General features: G+C 45.6%; 3 protein-coding genes across 9 annotated transcripts; 2 read left to right on the plus strand and 1 right to left on the minus strand.

The window, feature by feature from the left end:
• Positions 1–1008: 1008 nt before the first annotated feature.
• Positions 1009–4188, plus strand: cox20 (cytochrome c oxidase assembly factor COX20). 3 transcript variants are annotated; one of them, XM_085922906.1, is made up of 5 exons: positions 1009–1159; positions 2022–2136; positions 2207–2270; positions 2353–2536; positions 3315–4188. In XM_085922906.1, the coding sequence occupies exons 1-4, from the start codon at positions 1124–1126 to the stop codon at positions 2522–2524; spliced, it is 387 nt and encodes a 128-aa protein (XP_085779032.1). In that variant the 5' UTR covers positions 1009–1123; the 3' UTR covers positions 2525–2536; positions 3315–4188. The 3 variants fall into 3 exon arrangements, with proteins under 3 accessions (XP_085779032.1, XP_085779030.1, XP_085779029.1); XM_085922904.1 differs by having other exon boundaries at positions 2717–4185; XM_085922903.1 differs by having other exon boundaries at positions 2353–4184.
• A 1188-nt stretch (positions 4189–5376) lies between these two features.
• Positions 5377–11114, minus strand: abhd12 (abhydrolase domain containing 12, lysophospholipase). Of its 4 annotated transcripts, none has more exons than XM_085921611.1 (14): positions 10822–11084; positions 10060–10188; positions 9216–9337; positions 9046–9151; positions 8735–8854; positions 8634–8664; positions 8517–8562; positions 8362–8461; positions 8198–8235; positions 8023–8102; positions 7881–7963; positions 6296–6374; positions 6100–6227; positions 5377–5554 (listed from the first exon to the last, which is right to left on the minus strand). In XM_085921611.1, the coding sequence occupies exons 2-14, from the start codon at positions 10185–10187 to the stop codon at positions 5518–5520; spliced, it is 1098 nt and encodes a 365-aa protein (XP_085777737.1). In that variant the 5' UTR covers position 10188; positions 10822–11084; the 3' UTR covers positions 5377–5517. The 4 variants fall into 4 exon arrangements, with proteins under 4 accessions (XP_085777737.1, XP_085777735.1, XP_085777736.1 ...); XM_085921609.1 differs by having other exon boundaries at positions 8332–8461; positions 10822–11074; XM_085921610.1 differs by lacking the exon at positions 10822–11084 and having other exon boundaries at positions 8332–8461; positions 10060–10346.
• On the plus strand, positions 10911–15675 carry gins1 (GINS complex subunit 1 (Psf1 homolog)). Of its 2 annotated transcripts, none has more exons than XM_085921613.1 (7): positions 10911–11135; positions 13859–13923; positions 14002–14100; positions 14562–14652; positions 14719–14838; positions 14897–14971; positions 15479–15675. In XM_085921613.1, exons 1-7 carry the CDS (start codon positions 11061–11063, stop codon positions 15545–15547), a joined length of 594 nt encoding a protein of 197 aa, XP_085777739.1. In that variant the 5' UTR covers positions 10911–11060; the 3' UTR covers positions 15548–15675. The 2 variants fall into 2 exon arrangements, with proteins under 2 accessions (XP_085777739.1, XP_085777740.1); XM_085921614.1 differs by lacking the exon at positions 10911–11135 and adding an exon at positions 11164–11895.
• Positions 15676–15705: the final 30 nt, after the last annotated feature.

Raw genomic sequence — 15705 nt, forward strand, 5'->3', positions numbered from 1 at the left:
CACCACGTCCAGGTGGTCGGGCTTCGAGAGGAAAATCCCCAACTCCTGACCACAGTGATGACACCACGACGGGGAGGAGATGACCATCGACCAATCATCACACAATATTTTGCATGCTTTAATATTCATATTGTGTTTCTTTAAAACTGGGCAACCCGGAAGAATGTGTCGTCTTTTGGTGGTCACAAAAACGCACGAGTTTTAGTGTGAGGGACCCGGGACCCAGGCCTGTATTAGTGCGCTTTGTTAGGAATAAACAATTGGTAAATTTGGTCTGATTGATCTACTGGTCTTCTCTTTGACAGAACGAACTCGCAAAATTGTTAGGTGCGCCAGTGTGTGGATTGGGACATAGAAACTTGTGTTAAGTGTTGATCGCAATTTGGAGTCAGATCAATAGCTAAAATCCGTAACCAAACGACTTTCAACTATAGATTTTCGGTCGAAGCAGGAGGTCATCAGTAAAGGAAGACCAACAACGGGACTTCGGAGCATGTCTTTTCAAACGGAGTTGTACGCACGTTCAAAAACAAGTTTTTGATTCCATGTGCTTTATTGAGTGTTTTATGTGTGAAGACTGATGATATGGGATTTCAATTATAATAGTTCAAATTAATAAATGAATAAGCTACTCTAGAGCGGCCTTCCCCAACCTTTTTTGTGACATGGTTAGGTGTCGGACAAATCTTACGGGGGGGGGGGGGGGGGGGGTGACGTCAGTGCCTCCCCAGTCATGAACCTCACCGCACGTCACTGTACAGTATATAACAATGGCGTGTATCATAATGTAATTCAAACAATACACAGTATACAGCACTAAATAAAGTACAATATAATACAGGTAAAATAAAAAGCTAGGGCTTTTCTCATATATTTGTCAATTATATAAACGAGAATAATAGCAATTCTATTTTTCATAAATCAAAAGGGCGTTGAAAAAGAAGAAAAAAACTCGTGGAGTACAGCGGAACTAATAGGTGCTTTCAATTGTTCCAAGTCGGACTTGAAATATGATCGGACCACAAAGGTCAAATCCGTCTATGGGTTGTTTTTCTTCTTGCTTTCTGCACAACTTGCCAGTTTAAAAGGTCTGTGAAGAAGTGAGCAACGCATGTGAGCTGAAATGTCACAAGACGAACAAGCGACGAGCAACCAAAGGGTCAGTCCCAACTCCTGAGACGACTAGCCAAAGAGCAGCAGTAACGGGAGTCGCTGATGGTGTACACTTGCCTGACACCGCGAGTTTGATTCTGCGGGAATGTGTGTGTATATGTGACCCCCCCTCCCCCACACACACACACAAAAGCCGCAATAGCAATCTTTTAATTGATCAATCTCGGAACAGGGTTCCGAGCTTGGGTTTCAGCTTAGGGCGGAGGTTCCAAAGTGGTGTTTGCAATTCGCACTAGGGTTTCGAAAGAGGGCAAGTGTTTCAAACAAGGATTCAAAAGGTTTGGGGTTTGAAGGTAGCCTTCAAAACTAGGGGTAGGGCTTCGAAGTGAAGTTAAGCCTTCAAATTGGGGTTTGAACGTAGAGGCTTTCAAACTAGGGTTCGAATGACGAAGGGTATAGTTTCAAAGAAGAGGTATGCTTTCAAATTATGCACACGGTTTCCAATTAATTATTAGTCAGCGAAGTATTTTTTTCATTTCGTAAACTACTTATGGCATTATTACACCTCTCAGCCAATCATGAAGCCAGATCCCGCTCCGTCATCCACATCTTTATTTATTTATATGAATAAGAATATTTCTAATAGTCAATTTGACTTTAAAAATTGCACAAGTGTTTAAAAATACATAAGTGTTTAAAATGATATAAAAGTTAGTAAAATCCTTGTGTGGATATTGTTATCATGTTCTCCTACTTTTCACCTATCGCGGGTTGGCGTGGAACTAGTTAACCACAATAAACGAGGGATTACTATAATGTTAAACGTATCTTACAAAAAAAACATTTTGCCACCAGGCAAGAAGTCATCGTATTCATGCCATTTTTTATGGGGGCGGGGGTGTTCGCAGAGCTACCGTCTGCTGGGCATCTTGGACGTGCAGAAGACACCCTGCGCCCGGGAGGCGGTCCTTCACGGTGCCATTGCCTCATCGGCTACCGGCCTACTGCACTTTTTGGCCACCAGTTAGTGAGCATGCACGCCGCTGCTGAAGAATGTGTTGCAAGTGCTAATGTGTTCATGGTGTGTGCGCAGGTCGAGTGAAGCGGTCGTTCGACGTGGGCGCGGGAGGCTTCTTGCTCGCCACTTTTGCTTCCTGGTGAGTTGGCCGGCCCGTCAGGATGAATGGTCGCCAGTAGACGTGCTGCAGGAAGTGCCTCGCGCTGTGCGTGTGTGTGCAGGTGCTACTGCCGCGCTGGTAACGCCAGGCAGCGAGCGCAGCAAAGGATCATCCGGCATGGCATTGAGAACAAAATGGTCTACCAGGGGACCCCCGTGGACCCCACACGTCCCCTCAAAGCTCGCGAGCCGCCCCGGGACCTTTCTGATGAGATTGTCGCTGATGGCAAGTGAGCCGAGATTGAGGTAAAAAGTTTGTACTTGAAAAAACAAAACTCGTACTTGGAAAAAAACAACTTGAATCTGAAAATAAACGTCAAGATTTGAGGTCTTTTTTTCAGTTGCGTGTTTTATATGTATTTTCAGATTCACCTTTTTTTTTCAGGTTCGACTCTTATTTTTACGGATTTGGTTCCTTTTTTTCAGGTTCAAATCTTCTTTGCGAGTTGCATACTTTTGACCCGAATCTGGCGTGGGTGCGTGGTACTAGCTGAGCGGGGCATGGAATCACAAATTACAGCTGAACTGGAAGGCTTGGAACCACCTCCCAGAGACAGTGCTTTCAGGGAATGTAGAAACGAAAACAAATTAAACTTGACGCCTATATACGGCATAGTCATGACATTGGCAGCTTTAGAATTGATGCCAGAGACAAATCTATTTTTAAATACCCATATCTGACAGCACTGAGCACAAAAAGATTTAAGGGCGATCGATTTAACCACATTTCAAGTACTATTATGCCCGATTTTGACACGGCTCTTTGAAGCAGCGCGACGTTCTGCTCTCTATGGGGTCGAGAGCTACTAAACACTCACGCCAAACGCAGATACAATTGGCTCAGGCTACTGTGGGTGTTTTTCGCATCCCATGCACTCTAAAGGAACATAAGAGTTTGATCTTAAAGTAGTTCATTAGACATCCTGTGTATGAGAGTATGAAACTGTAAAGTGCTGAGTGTGTGAGGGGGGGGGGGGCAAAACAAGATATGTGTGCAAGGATGTGCACGAATGAAATGTTCCAGAACAAACGATAACCCAGGAGCAGCAAGGAGGACAAGATGACCCAGGGGCAGCTGGTGGTTAACAACTGGTGACCCTGTAAGGAAAACTACAACCAGGAGGAGCGAGCAAGTGATTCTGCAGGAGAAGAAAGACCAATGAGAGCAAGCTAAAGTTAAATGCAGTATACACATAGCCAATAGAATAATGACAGAATGCCTTTGTTGATGTGCCATTTGCATATTGTGTAGTATAACTCATGGCTGGGCAACTCGGATGTAGAGTAGAGACAGAGCCGTACAGAGGTGTATTGAGAGGGACCCGAGACCCAGGTGATGTATTAGGTTTGTGTGTTAGGAATAAATCCGCTCGTGTGTGAAAATGCCGGCTTCCTGATACCTTTCTATTGCAGAACGAGGGCGCATATTGTTGGATGAGTGGCAGTTGGGTAAGGTCACAAATTGGAGTCAGATTAGTAACTTGAGTTTATGTTAAATTAGAAATTAAGATGATAGATAGATGCTCCCTAAATTAGCCAGATTGATACGTTCACATCTGCCGTGATACTCTCTAAAAATAATAATTGTCAGTCATGTATTCAAAGACTTTCTCAATGCTCCTAAATACTCATCATCATAGTAAAGTGCCATCTGAGATGTTTGGAAATTCTCCTTGATTCTCCTTGACAAATAGTCCCCAAGTGGCCTTGCAAAAGTACTTGCCCCCTTGACCTTTTCCACCCCCAGCCCCGTCAAAGAAAAAAAGAAAAACGTACAGCTTTGTTTTAAGCATGAAATGTGGCAAAAGGTCAAAAAGTTCAAGGGGGCTGTTTACATTTACAAGGCACTGGACTTTGACGACAGAATTTACTCCCTCAAAGTCCATCCAATCCATCCATCTTCTTCCGTTTCTTCGGGTTCGGGTCAAAGTCATGTACCGTATTTTCCAGACTATAAAGTGCACCTAAAAACCTAAACTTTTCTCAAAAGACGACAGTCCGGTGCGCCTTATATATTGGATCAATTGATGAATTTGTTGATCCATACTGGTTGTACACAGTGCTCTGCCAAAACTTTCAGTACGTTTTAGTACAACTAGTAAATTACAAGGTCGCATCGCTTACCAGCATTACGCCAACCGTGGTTGGGGGGCATCACTGAATAGCTGTTGTACCCATGAGGCTATTTTATGTCAAAATAGGCTGCTCTGTTAATGTTTTGAGTAAATGTACGGATCAATATGGAATGGAAACATAGGTAAGCAGTACCAAGGTGTTAGATCAAACTTTAGTCCGTTCCGATCATTTTTTAAGCCCTCGTTTGAGAAACGCGATTGTTTACACTTTTCTGAGGCTCATTGGGAGTCTGCGAGCTGAGGCTCATGGGAGTTTGCGGGTGGCTAATGCTATAGTGATAGCTGCTATACGCATGAGGCTATTTCATGTCAAAATAGGCTGCTCTGTTCATGTTTCGATTGTTTACAGAGGGCCCATTGGTTATTGGCTAGTGGATGCAAATTGCAACCCTAGTTAACCGCAGTTTGTTGCAGTATAGCTTCTATTTTATGCGCCTTATAATCCGGTGCGCCTTATATATGGACACAGTTTTAAAATGGGCCGTTCATTGAAGGTGCGCCTTATTGAAGGTGCGCCTTATAATCCGGTGCGCCTCTTGGTCCGGAAAATACAGTACTTTAAAGGTGAGCTCGCCCTACATCTGTAAAGCAATGGAATTGGCAGCACACCTCAAAATGATCATCACGAGAATAAATTTTGCAAAACAACCAAACAGGTGGGAAGAAGAACAACAAACTCCACCAACCAGTGCAAGTCACTCGGGCTGGAAGCCATTTTGTGGTCGACCGCTAGAGGAAGCCCAAAAGTTGAACTTGTCCAAATGGCAGAACTGGTTTGAACCCCTCCCATCCGAATGAGAACTTTCCATTTGTCTCTTTTTCCGGAGTGGCACCAATAAGCTTGTATCAGGAAGCAGCAGGGAAAAAAAAAAAAATGAGTAACTCGAAGTGACTTGAATTCTTCTCCCCGAAACCTGGGTCAAGACTGAGATAGCCGCAGATAAACGGATGCATTGTGGTGGGTCATTTTATTCAGCGGTCAAGTGCAACATCAGCAGTATCATCATTAGATTAAAACATGACCCCGGTTACGGCTCAATGCGTCACCGTCAGGACAATTGCCAAGAGTGTGCAACGGCGGGGGTCGGGGGTTCACTCTTTGCTGCGAGGGGACGTGTCCAGGAAATCCCTGAAGACAAAAAAGAAGCCAACTTACAAAAAACATTGTTCGGTGGGGAAGGGGCGTGTTCAGGAAATCCCTGGAAGACAAAAGTCAACTTCCAAAAAGCAAAATCAATCAATGTTGAGGCTTCAAATATCATGGGCGAATGCACCAAATTTTACATTTTAAGATGACGCATTCATGCCAAACATTTCCCTTACCAATAGTTCCTGCTTCGCCCTTGAATGCAGCAGCTTTCATGCTTCTAAACTAGAAATCTAATGTGTTTTCTCCTGCAGCAATTTGTTTGGGTTGGATGCAACAAATTTCATGTTTCAGTGCAACTCACTTTGCACATTTGGGGGAAAGACAAAGGTGTAGTGATTGGAAAAAAGAAATCACCAAAATAGCCCATTTTAACTCAGTACAATCAAAATTTCAGAAGAAAAGTCCTTATTTCATTCAGTTTAGGGAAAACCAAACATGATGTTTCTTTATGACTCCAAAGTTACTGGACTATATAAAATGAGTATGCTGTCTTGTTTGGATTGAGTTTTTAGAATGCTTTTTACCTGAGAATGCCAGGCAGGCGGGGGCTCCTGTAGATGAACTTGTGCCTGTAGCCCAGTGACGACGGGAAGGCCACAAAGTTCACCTTGTGGCCGCTCAAGCTGCGGGAGCGGGTTGCCGCCTCGTACAGCTGATGGCACACACAGGGTACACGTTGGACACGGGGCAGGACCCGGCGGGCGCCGCTCCTTCTCCTACCTTCTTGCCCAGGTGGAAAGGAACCACATGGTCGTCCTCCGCGTGCAGAATCAAAACGGGACAACGGATATGGTTGATGCTGAACAAAAACAAAGCGAGCGAACCCGATGACAGCAGATGCGCTTCCGCCCGCACCCACTAGAGCAGTGGTCCCCAACCCCCGGGGCAGTACGTTGATCATTTGGTACCGGGCCACGCAAGAAATAATAAATAACTTGCATTATTGTACACTTCTGACGTGTACATCACATTATTCATGTTATGTTGTTGAAACGATGTTATGAGGATCCTGAAAGTAAAGTTGTATTTAATACGCAGTGGATTCATGTTTATTATATTGTACTGCGGTATTCGCACACAGAATTCCCCTATAAAACTAAGAGTTGAAGGGTATGTTGGGATGGTGGTGTTTATGTGGTAACGCACTTCTGTAGTTCTGCTGGCTGGAAAGAGGGATTGTAGCCCAAACATGGGCGATTTTTGCAAAGAAAACGTCCATAAACCATGTGCAGTCGGTGATTATTTGATTTAATGATGACGACATTTGATTTTGCTTTTCTAGAATTTTTTTTAGAAGTTTTCTTTGCAAAAATTGTGACATCAAACACCAGTCCGTGAAAATACTGTCTTGACAGTAATCCAGTTCGTGGTGCTAAAAATGTTGGGGACCACTGCACTAGAGCAGTGATTCCCCAACCTTTTTTCATCGGAAAAAATCTGTTAGGCTTTACACTATATTAAAATTTGTTATATAACAAAAGACGTTGTGAACGTGCTATATGAATAAAATCCTATTCCTATATACGTATGTATATATAGAGTTGAATAATTGAATACAAACAAATAAATACACTATATTTTTTAAATAGTATTTTTTTAAATAAATGTGACAATTTTTTAAAAAGTTTTTAGACAGTAAGGAATAAACTATTGAAAGTGATTGTGATTAAATCCAAAATAATCAACTTGACTTTCTTAACTGTTTTAGACTAGCTCTATAATGCGACAATTCGAACAAAGTAACGTTTAAAGACACTGCTGTTCTGGCATGGCAGCTGAGTGGTGGTGATCACGGTCAAGGTGTCATGACTTGACTGTGTATTTTATGTTGCTGAAAATGAACAATCCAAGGTCTCTGGTTGAACGACATGCTGGGATTTCCATCAGTACACAAACGCACCACGGTCGTCAGAGCGTCACTGTTATCAAAAGCACACAGCAGTAAACTAAATGTGTGCCGTTGCAGAACGGTCAGACCAACACAACATGAAATCTCAAGATTCTCTGATTAGCCATGCATGCGCGATTAGCAAGTGGATGACCGGGCCTTGCGCTAACCGACTAGTGGTTTGGCAATCCTATTTACAATGTGCTCCGTAATTAATATTGGACAATTTCCCACGGCACAGCTGAATATCTCTCACGGCACACTGGCACAGTGGTTGGTAAACACTGCACTAGAGGATACTCATATAGGATGCTCTTAACGACTGCTTTGAACTGCAGCCGTCATCATCAATTGATCAACTCGTGAAATTTGAGCAAACGATTAGACATGCATGATTGCAGGTTAAAGAGGACTGACTTGTCGTCGTTGGCGAAACGAATGTCGTTGGCGGTGATGGCATCCAGGAAGAACCAGTCGAAACCGGGCAGGTACCGGTACACCTGCAAACAGGCCGGACGTCACGCCCGCACCGAACGCGCAGCCATAAGATGGGTGTTACCGTGGCAAAGGGGTGACTCTTGGCCTCCTCGCGAATGTTGGTGAAAGGACTTTCTAGGATCAAAGCATCTGGAGGACCTCCTGCAAAGCGCCGCAGCCAAACACGCATCAAGCAGCTTCGAGCTGGCAACCTCATTTTCAGTACACCATCGGCGGCAGCCGCTTTGGGGCATTACCTCTGTCACACAACTGCCGGACCAGGTTGGTGGCCACGCTGCAACGCAAAAGCGACGACGAGTGAGCCAGGGCGCATCTCCGGCTGTGACCAGCCAGCAGGGGCGGGGCTTCTTGCCGGAGCGCTTGGATTTACCCAGTTCCCAGTGAGTGACCCCAGACGTACACTCCGCCTTGAGCCCGCCTCTCCTTCAGCCACCGATACACGAAGAGCGCATCCGCCGTCATGCCACCCTCCGACGGCGACCCATCAGAATCACCCCAGCCTGTGCAAAGCGGCGTGAGGGCCCAAGCTCAAAGGGAGCGAGCAGCTTTTCTCACCTCGGTAATCGAAGGCGATCACATGGTAGCCCGACGAGCTGAGGACCTGAAAGGAGATGCGCCGACTGTTGCCTCGTCCGTTACTCCATCGAAAGCTAATGCTGAGGTGAGACCTACCTTGTACAGCTCCACACGGTGGTCGCCGCCTCTGCGTATGCACACATAAAGAGATGAAGCCTGTGCGTGGTGCCCAAACTGCGTGTGTGAGTGTGAGAAACCTGGTCCCTGTGTTTCCATGGAGATAGAGGATGGCTGGGTGGGCAGAGCTCAGTGTAGAGTCAAACCATTCTTGACTTTTGCCTTGGGCTTCTTGCCACATGCCTGCAGGAACCGTGTGCCTGACACGCACACACGCACACACACACACACACACACACACACACACACACACACACACACACGTGCGTACATTCACACGCACTTGCACGCGCACACAGGCAAATGCGCAGTTCCAAAGACAAAGGCGATCGACACCCTCAAGCTGGTGCCTGAGTGATGCATGTGTGTGTGTGCGCGTCCACATTCTTACCACACTCCGATATTGAGAGCTTGTTGTGGCTGCAGGTAGAAATTGAGCGTGTGGTTGAGGCCTACGTCTGAAGGTCGTTTGAGGTCCAGGAAGAAGGGGATCCTCACTGAGAGGGCCACAGGGTAGGGAGTGACCTAGCGTGACCTCGGCGAGGGCGGCGGCTGACTTACCGAAGTTGAGGAAGACCAGCTTGGCCTGAATGGATGGACACAGCTTGACCAGCAAGGGCACGCACAGGTAGACCAGCAGCAGCCACAGGCCCGCGCGCCTCACCTTGGCCACGGTGCTACCCCTGTCAGAAGACAAAGCCACAAAGGTCAAGGTCAAAGGTCAGTCACAGAAGTGTAAAGCACAAGGAACCAGCCGCCAGTGAAAACACTTGAGATTTTGCCCAAAAGCGGCCAAGTGCTCCAAAAATGAATTGTTTATCAACTTCAACGTTTGATTTTCCCTGCAAAAATGTGAAACACCTCGTTTTGATGAACACTACCCCATTATTACAACGCTGTTCTGATAATACAGAAGAGAAGGAAAGACTGGACACACACACACGCAAACGCACACACACACACACACACACACACACACACACACACACACACACACACACACACACAGTCGATTAAGTGATAAGGAAGAGAAGTGCCAAAGAAGCCCTTGACCATTTCACTTGTCATGGGACGTTCACGAGCTTGTCGGCTGGACAAAGGTGGCGAATGCGATGGAGAGGCTGCGGGCATGTTGCATGCTCTGTGCTGGTCCAACCCGCTGAGCCAAAAAGCAAACCAGTCTGACCAGCTTCAGGCTGGAGCCCATACAGCCCTGCCATCCGCTTGCAAATGTGAACCCGCATGGCCACCTTGGATTCACCTCATTCTTCTTTTAAGTAATTCTTTTTGTTCTATGGAATGGGTGACCTTTACATAACCAATATCTTGTCGCACAATTTGAATATGAAATCAGAGCAGGGCCAAGCAAAGCAAGCATCCATAAATTCAATAAAGCAAAAGGCACCTGCGCGAGCCGGCGAAGATCTTCATGCCGAGCGCCGATTCCGCCGCGGGCCGCGATGTCTCATCGGGGTCGTTCTCAGGCGCGTCGTCTCGTTCCTCTTGCTCCACAGACGTTCTCCGCTTCCGCATGCTGCAAAATGAGCGTCAGAAGGGGGTGGAAGCCAGGGGGGGGGGGGGGGGGGAGCCTAGGGAGCGTCTGGGCGGACGCCGGGTGGCCGGCCGACGGAGCGTCCAGGCCGGGCGTCGGGAGTCAGGCGGTGGAGAGATGGATACAGGGTCGAGTCTTAGCTGAGGAGCAGATGAGCGACAGCCAATTGCGGCGGCCGCCTCGCACCTCGTGACCACGTTGCCGCGCCGCATTCACTGTGTCGGGTGAACGTGGGAACAATTCGAGCACTCGCGAGGCCTTCAGGGCCTCCCCGTTTATGTTAGAATCGATCAGCCGAGATTCATGGGGCGATGGCAAATATAGCAAGTCATCATTAGGCTCGTTCGGGTTCTTAACTTCTCCCCTAGCTATTTTGACTTGGAAGTCTTGAAGAGCTCCAATCAATGGGAATACTTAATCGACTTTTTGGACAATTGTTTGAACCACTTAATCACGTTAATACAATTTCGAAGGTTCTGGTTGACGTCTTGTTAACATGACGGCTTTTCCTTCAAAGGTAGAAGGAGGCAAATAAATGAAGAAAAACCGGCCTCAATTTGTGAGCCGTCTTTTCTGTTGCATTCATCGGACGTGATGCACACGTACAAGTCCTACCTTAGCTAAGACACCTCGAAGGAGAAGTTGGTCAGCATCCTTAATAAACTTTGCGTCGGCCGTCCGCATGATAATTACAAAGTTGCGAATTGGCCAAGTATGTCTCCACGCGGCCACCGTTGCATCATGTGACTACGACCCAGAAAGCCAACTGTTTGGCGGCAGTCACATGTTGGCTTTGACCGTCCGAGTAGTTTTCTTTTTCTCCTGCTCATTTGAGCTCATTTGTGCTGCTCTTGATGTTCTGCGAGAACGCCGTCGAGCTCGTACGAGAGCTTCAGCGCAGCAAAGACGGACAACTTCCAGCCTTCAACGTGAGAAAACATCACGGCTCCCTTTTCTTACTTTTCTTGTTCGTTGACACTTTTGAAGTTCTAAATCAATTAACATTACGTTTTGACATGATTGAGAACCGCAAAAAAAATCGCCTTACTCTACTTAGGTCGTTATTTTTCAACCTCCACCAGTTGAAACAAACCTACTTTTTGGAACATTTGTTGTGTATTAACTGCGATCGGACTAGCCCACGAAAAGTCATATTGTGTATAATTAGGAATACATATTAAACCCTTGGAATGCTCCCTTGAATCTTACGTATCACGGTAATGAATTCTACTGTTTTACGTTTTACTCATTCAGTTGTGGTCTATATATAGTGGAACATCAATGCTATTGTATGAATTCTTCGGTTTGATAGCATCACAGGTCCCACTTATCTACTTGTTCTGAGGTGCAGCTCAGGGCAAACCGTTTTGATGCGATCTCGTTAAATGTAAATGAGATAATTCACACCCCTCAGGCCGCAAGATGTGCCCCACCCTTTCCCGTCGACATATTTGTAGTTTTTTAGCCGTGGTAGCTTTTACTTGCACCGCAAACTTTTTTATAGATTAAAATAACGTATTGGCCCAAATATAAGACGAGGTTTTTTTGCATTGAAATAAGACTGAAACAGTGGGGGTCGTCTTATATTCAGGGTCTAGACATTATACCCATTTTCACTGCAGTGATAAGTTAAAGGTTGCTGGTATCGACTGAGTATGTTGCTGTGATCGTGTGCGTCTTTGACACAAAGTGAGTATATACATTTCATTGTTGCTATTGTCCACTTGTGCCGTTTGTCCGATCGCAGTTTACTTCGTGTGCGCGCCATTTGATTGACAGCTCCGGTGCACTCCTTTAAGTTCGCCTCGCATCGTACAGGTAGCCGTTATGCAGCGGCTCGGCGACTAACGGTCGCCAGCAAATGTATTTTGTTATCTCGATTGATGACTTATGTTTGGTGTGTTGCCGAGAGTATTTATGGTTATTTATTATTATTTTTTGCCAATAATTCAGTAAAGCAATCAAAACTGAACCATGTCTTCCCTCCTGTATTCTGACCGACACCCGGGGGCGAAAAGAGCATAACCATCCGACCCAACCTCCTATACAGTCCTCAGGCTCCCCAACAATAGCGGTAGCAGTTTGCATTATTTTATTGCAATGTTTTTCCTTTTTCAGATTTGTTTCAAGACTACAGTTAGACTTCACTTTGATGGTTAATGCAGTTATTGCAATTTCGTTGTTTTCTCGGAGTAGATTGGTTTATTTACATTTCAAAAACCAGAAGCCATTCAGAAGCCATTCATTTACAAATGTGATTCCACTTTAGTTTCCATATTTAAATGTTCAGATATTAAGATGTGATACAGTTTTTGCATGATTTGAATGATGCAAAATAACATGCTTTTTCTCTCGAATATATTGTTATAATCATTTGTTTCAGATGTAATTATTTTCTGTATAAAAATTTTATTTGGTGTTCAAAAAGTCTTTTTTCAAACTTGAGTCTTGAAAAAGAGGGGGTCGTCTTATAATCGGGGCCGTCTTATATTCGGGCCAATACGGTATGTCAACAGCAGAAGACTTGTCCATCCAATCACACAACACAAAATAAATCCCCTCACAATATTTATGAACACGTCTTGTAAACAAACACTGCTGTCAAGCTACGGAGTAAGCCAATGCTAGTGCTAGCGAGAAGCTGTGGAACACGTTTAACACAGTGTTCCCCAAGAATAATACAGCACTTTTGGTGCAATTCATCTGATACAACTACTCAAAATACACCCAGAAGTGAAAACAGAGATGACAGCTCTAAAATGAGCCGAAAGACTGACGCCAATGCTATAAGAACGCTTCACATACACACAATCATATGAAAGTGAAATACAGTTTATTATTTTTGAGTTATCTCAAGCTTACCGCTTTTCTGTGTCCGTCGTTTCTATAGATTGAAGGAACTGAACCATTAATGAAATGAAATCTTCTCTATCCCGACAAAGATACTTGAAACACTCGTCCTTGAACAAGCAGGACTTTGCAGGACGATGCAATGAGTTGTGTGGATTGATGCATCCAACAACGGAACATTGTGATCTCTCCACTTTGGCAGCCTTGAGTTGTTAGGACTACAAAAGTCTGTCAGAGCAATAAAGATGGCAGGTTTGGTCGTCCCGCCCCAAAGGATGTGACGTAATAGATAAACATACATAATAGAAAACTGAACAAGAAAAAAAAATAGCCTCTAAACAGATCATAAAAGTATCTTTTCAGCACTTGGAGGAATAGATTACATTTTTCTACAATCTTGGAGACTCCAAATACACAAGACAATGAATATAAAAGCAAAAAAAGTGGATTGTCCATTATACGTCTCCTGACATTCATTCATTTACATGGGGAAAAAGAATGGGGGGCTGATTTATGATGAGGAAAAAATATTTAATCAAGATGTCAAAAGCAGGGCGTCAGATGCTGTGTAACTTGGATATGTAACGACTGGAGTGAACAAGATTGCATTTGCCGGATCATGTCTTATTTCCTGGATCCCATCATTGTCCTTTGCAAATTATGCTATTACAGCCGGTCACAATTTTGCACGTAAATGTCTCGTTGAAAGTGTTGGTTTTGACCAACAGGTGACACTTGGTCTGATTTTGCGTTCGTCTAGCAGAAACTAGTAAGACAATAATTATTGTGTCTGTGCATGCAGGAGGACGGCGTGCGCCAGGTGCTGCAGGAGATGGAAGCGCTCTATGAACAAAACCAGGCTGACGTGTGCGTTTGGGCGGCTCTTCATCGGCGCAAGCGACTTGAGCCGCTTGCGTGATGGACTAGTTCGTTCTTGCCTTCCAGAAATGAGACCAAGAGCGAGCAGAGAGTTGACTTGCTTCCCTCCATCCGCTTGCGTCACTGCTGTCTGCTGAGAAACCAACGCTGCGTCAATGCTTACCTGTGAGCGCCGCGCACACACACACACACACACACACACACACACACACACACACACACACACACACACACACACACACACACACACACACACACACACACACACACACACACACACACACACACACACACACACACACACACACACACACACACACACACACACACACACACCCCAGCTTGCCTGATGAATGCTCAAATATAATTTCAGATTGTTCTATCCTCGGAATTTCAGACGCTTCTTCACTTCCAGCACACGCTTTCAATGCTCTCCGAATCATAGTTGATGGCCAGCAGTTCTATACTTTTTATGGAAATGTGTGCAATGTGAACCAAAATGTGCAATTTTGTGCTGTCGAAATTATTATATAATTGTGTTATAGAAGTAAATAAAGGATTTCATGCAGGAAGAACATCTAATGGGGAGGATGCACCAAGTAAGCCTTTCCTCTGCCTCCCGTCAGGTACGACCGGCTGCTGCGGATTCGAGCTCTACGCTGGGAATATGGCAGCGTTCTTCCCGCCAATGTGCGCTTCCACATGAACACCGAAGAGGTGAGCCGGCAAGTGACTCGATCCTGCCGGGCGATCTTGCCGCTGACTCTGCTTTGCCGTGCACAGGTACAGTGGTTTGCGCGCTACAAAAAGTCTCTGGCGTCCTTCATGCGCTCGCTGGGCCGGGGCAGTGGCGGACTGGACGTCACGCAGGACGTGAAAGCGCCCAAGAGTCTTTACATCCAGGTCAGTTGCCGCAGCGCGTTCCCCAGGAGCTCGGCTTTATGCTTTCCCGGCTCATCAGGTGAGGTGCGTGAAGGACCATGGTGTGCTTGAGATTGACGACGGGACGCTGGTCCTTCTCAAGAAAAATAGTCAGGTGAGGTCAAGACGTCATCTTTCTTTTTTTACCCTGGCCAAGCGTGGACACAGATATGACTGGACAGTCAATTGGCCCCGGGACGGCGATGTTACCTTGCCCCATCGCTTCTGACATTTTGCAGTCATGGTTTTGTTTGTGTCCCCATACGGAGTGGCGAGTGGCTTACAAAGAACCAACTTGAGTGTTTGCATCCACAAATCAGAGTGGATTTGCTCGGCCCGGTGATTTGACATTTTGTGGCAAATTTGTCTCGATAGGCTTTGGCTTCCCTTCATTGTTGATGCTTCAGAAAACAATATTTAAGAAGCCCTCAGGAGGTGGGACTTGAGTGTCAAGAATAAAATTCGCATTTAACCATGCCCTTGTCACAGTTGAGGCGGAATAATCCATGTATTTGAGTTAGGCTGGTTTAGTAATTGGCAGGGTAAAATGGCCGGCGGTCCTGTTTGTCCATTCATATCCGTGTGGGCAGGGAAATGCAAGTCATGTGCCATGTGTCCACAGCACTTCCTGCCGCGCTGGAAATGCGAGCACCTGATTCGTCAAGGCGTCATGGAGCATGTCGTCTCCTGAGAACCACGTCGGCATCTGGATGTCCACACCGCTCGGGTCGCTGCCGTTTTGCTCACCGGGTCACGACGCAGAAAGAACCGCGCAGACTTTCTTAGTTTGTTTGCAATTAAAGCACAAGTTGATCTCAATTTGATGGGAAATTTTTTTCTGCCGGACTG

Source organism: Syngnathus leptorhynchus, chromosome 10, assembly GCF_054491065.1.
Source record: "Syngnathus leptorhynchus isolate UIUO chromosome 10, UIUO_Slep, whole genome shotgun sequence".
NCBI lineage: Eukaryota > Metazoa > Chordata > Actinopteri > Syngnathiformes > Syngnathidae > Syngnathus > Syngnathus leptorhynchus.

Bases quoted from the DNA above. Each gene is read 5' to 3' on its own strand.
- cox20 (XM_085922906.1), top strand. From the start codon at position 1,124: ATGTCACAAGACGAACAAGCGACGAGCAACCAAAGG. The intron at 2,137-2,206 runs GTTAGTGAGCAT...GTGTGTGCGCAG, and splicing joins ACTGCACTTTTTGGCCACCA to GTCGAGTGAAGCGGTCGTTC. The intron at 2,271-2,352 runs GTGAGTTGGCCG...GTGTGTGTGCAG, and splicing joins CTCGCCACTTTTGCTTCCTG to GTGCTACTGCCGCGCTGGTA.
- abhd12 (XM_085921609.1), bottom strand. From the start codon at position 10,187: ATGCGGAAGCGGAGAACGTCTGTGGAGCAAGAGGAACGAGACGACGCG. The intron at 8,103-8,197 runs GTAATGCCCCAA...GGCGCTTTGCAG, and splicing joins CCGGCAGTTGTGTGACAGAG to GAGGTCCTCCAGATGCTTTG. The intron at 6,375-7,880 runs GTCAGTCCTCTT...GTTTTTGTTCAG, and splicing joins CGTTTCGCCAACGACGACAA to CATCAACCATATCCGTTGTC.
- gins1 (XM_085921613.1), top strand. From the start codon at position 11,061: ATGTTCTGCGAGAACGCCGTCGAGCTCGTACGAGAGCTTCAGCGCAGC. The intron at 13,924-14,001 runs GTGCGTTTGGGC...CTTGCCTTCCAG, and splicing joins GAACAAAACCAGGCTGACGT to AAATGAGACCAAGAGCGAGC. The intron at 14,972-15,478 runs GTGAGGTCAAGA...ATGTGTCCACAG, and splicing joins TTCTCAAGAAAAATAGTCAG to CACTTCCTGCCGCGCTGGAA.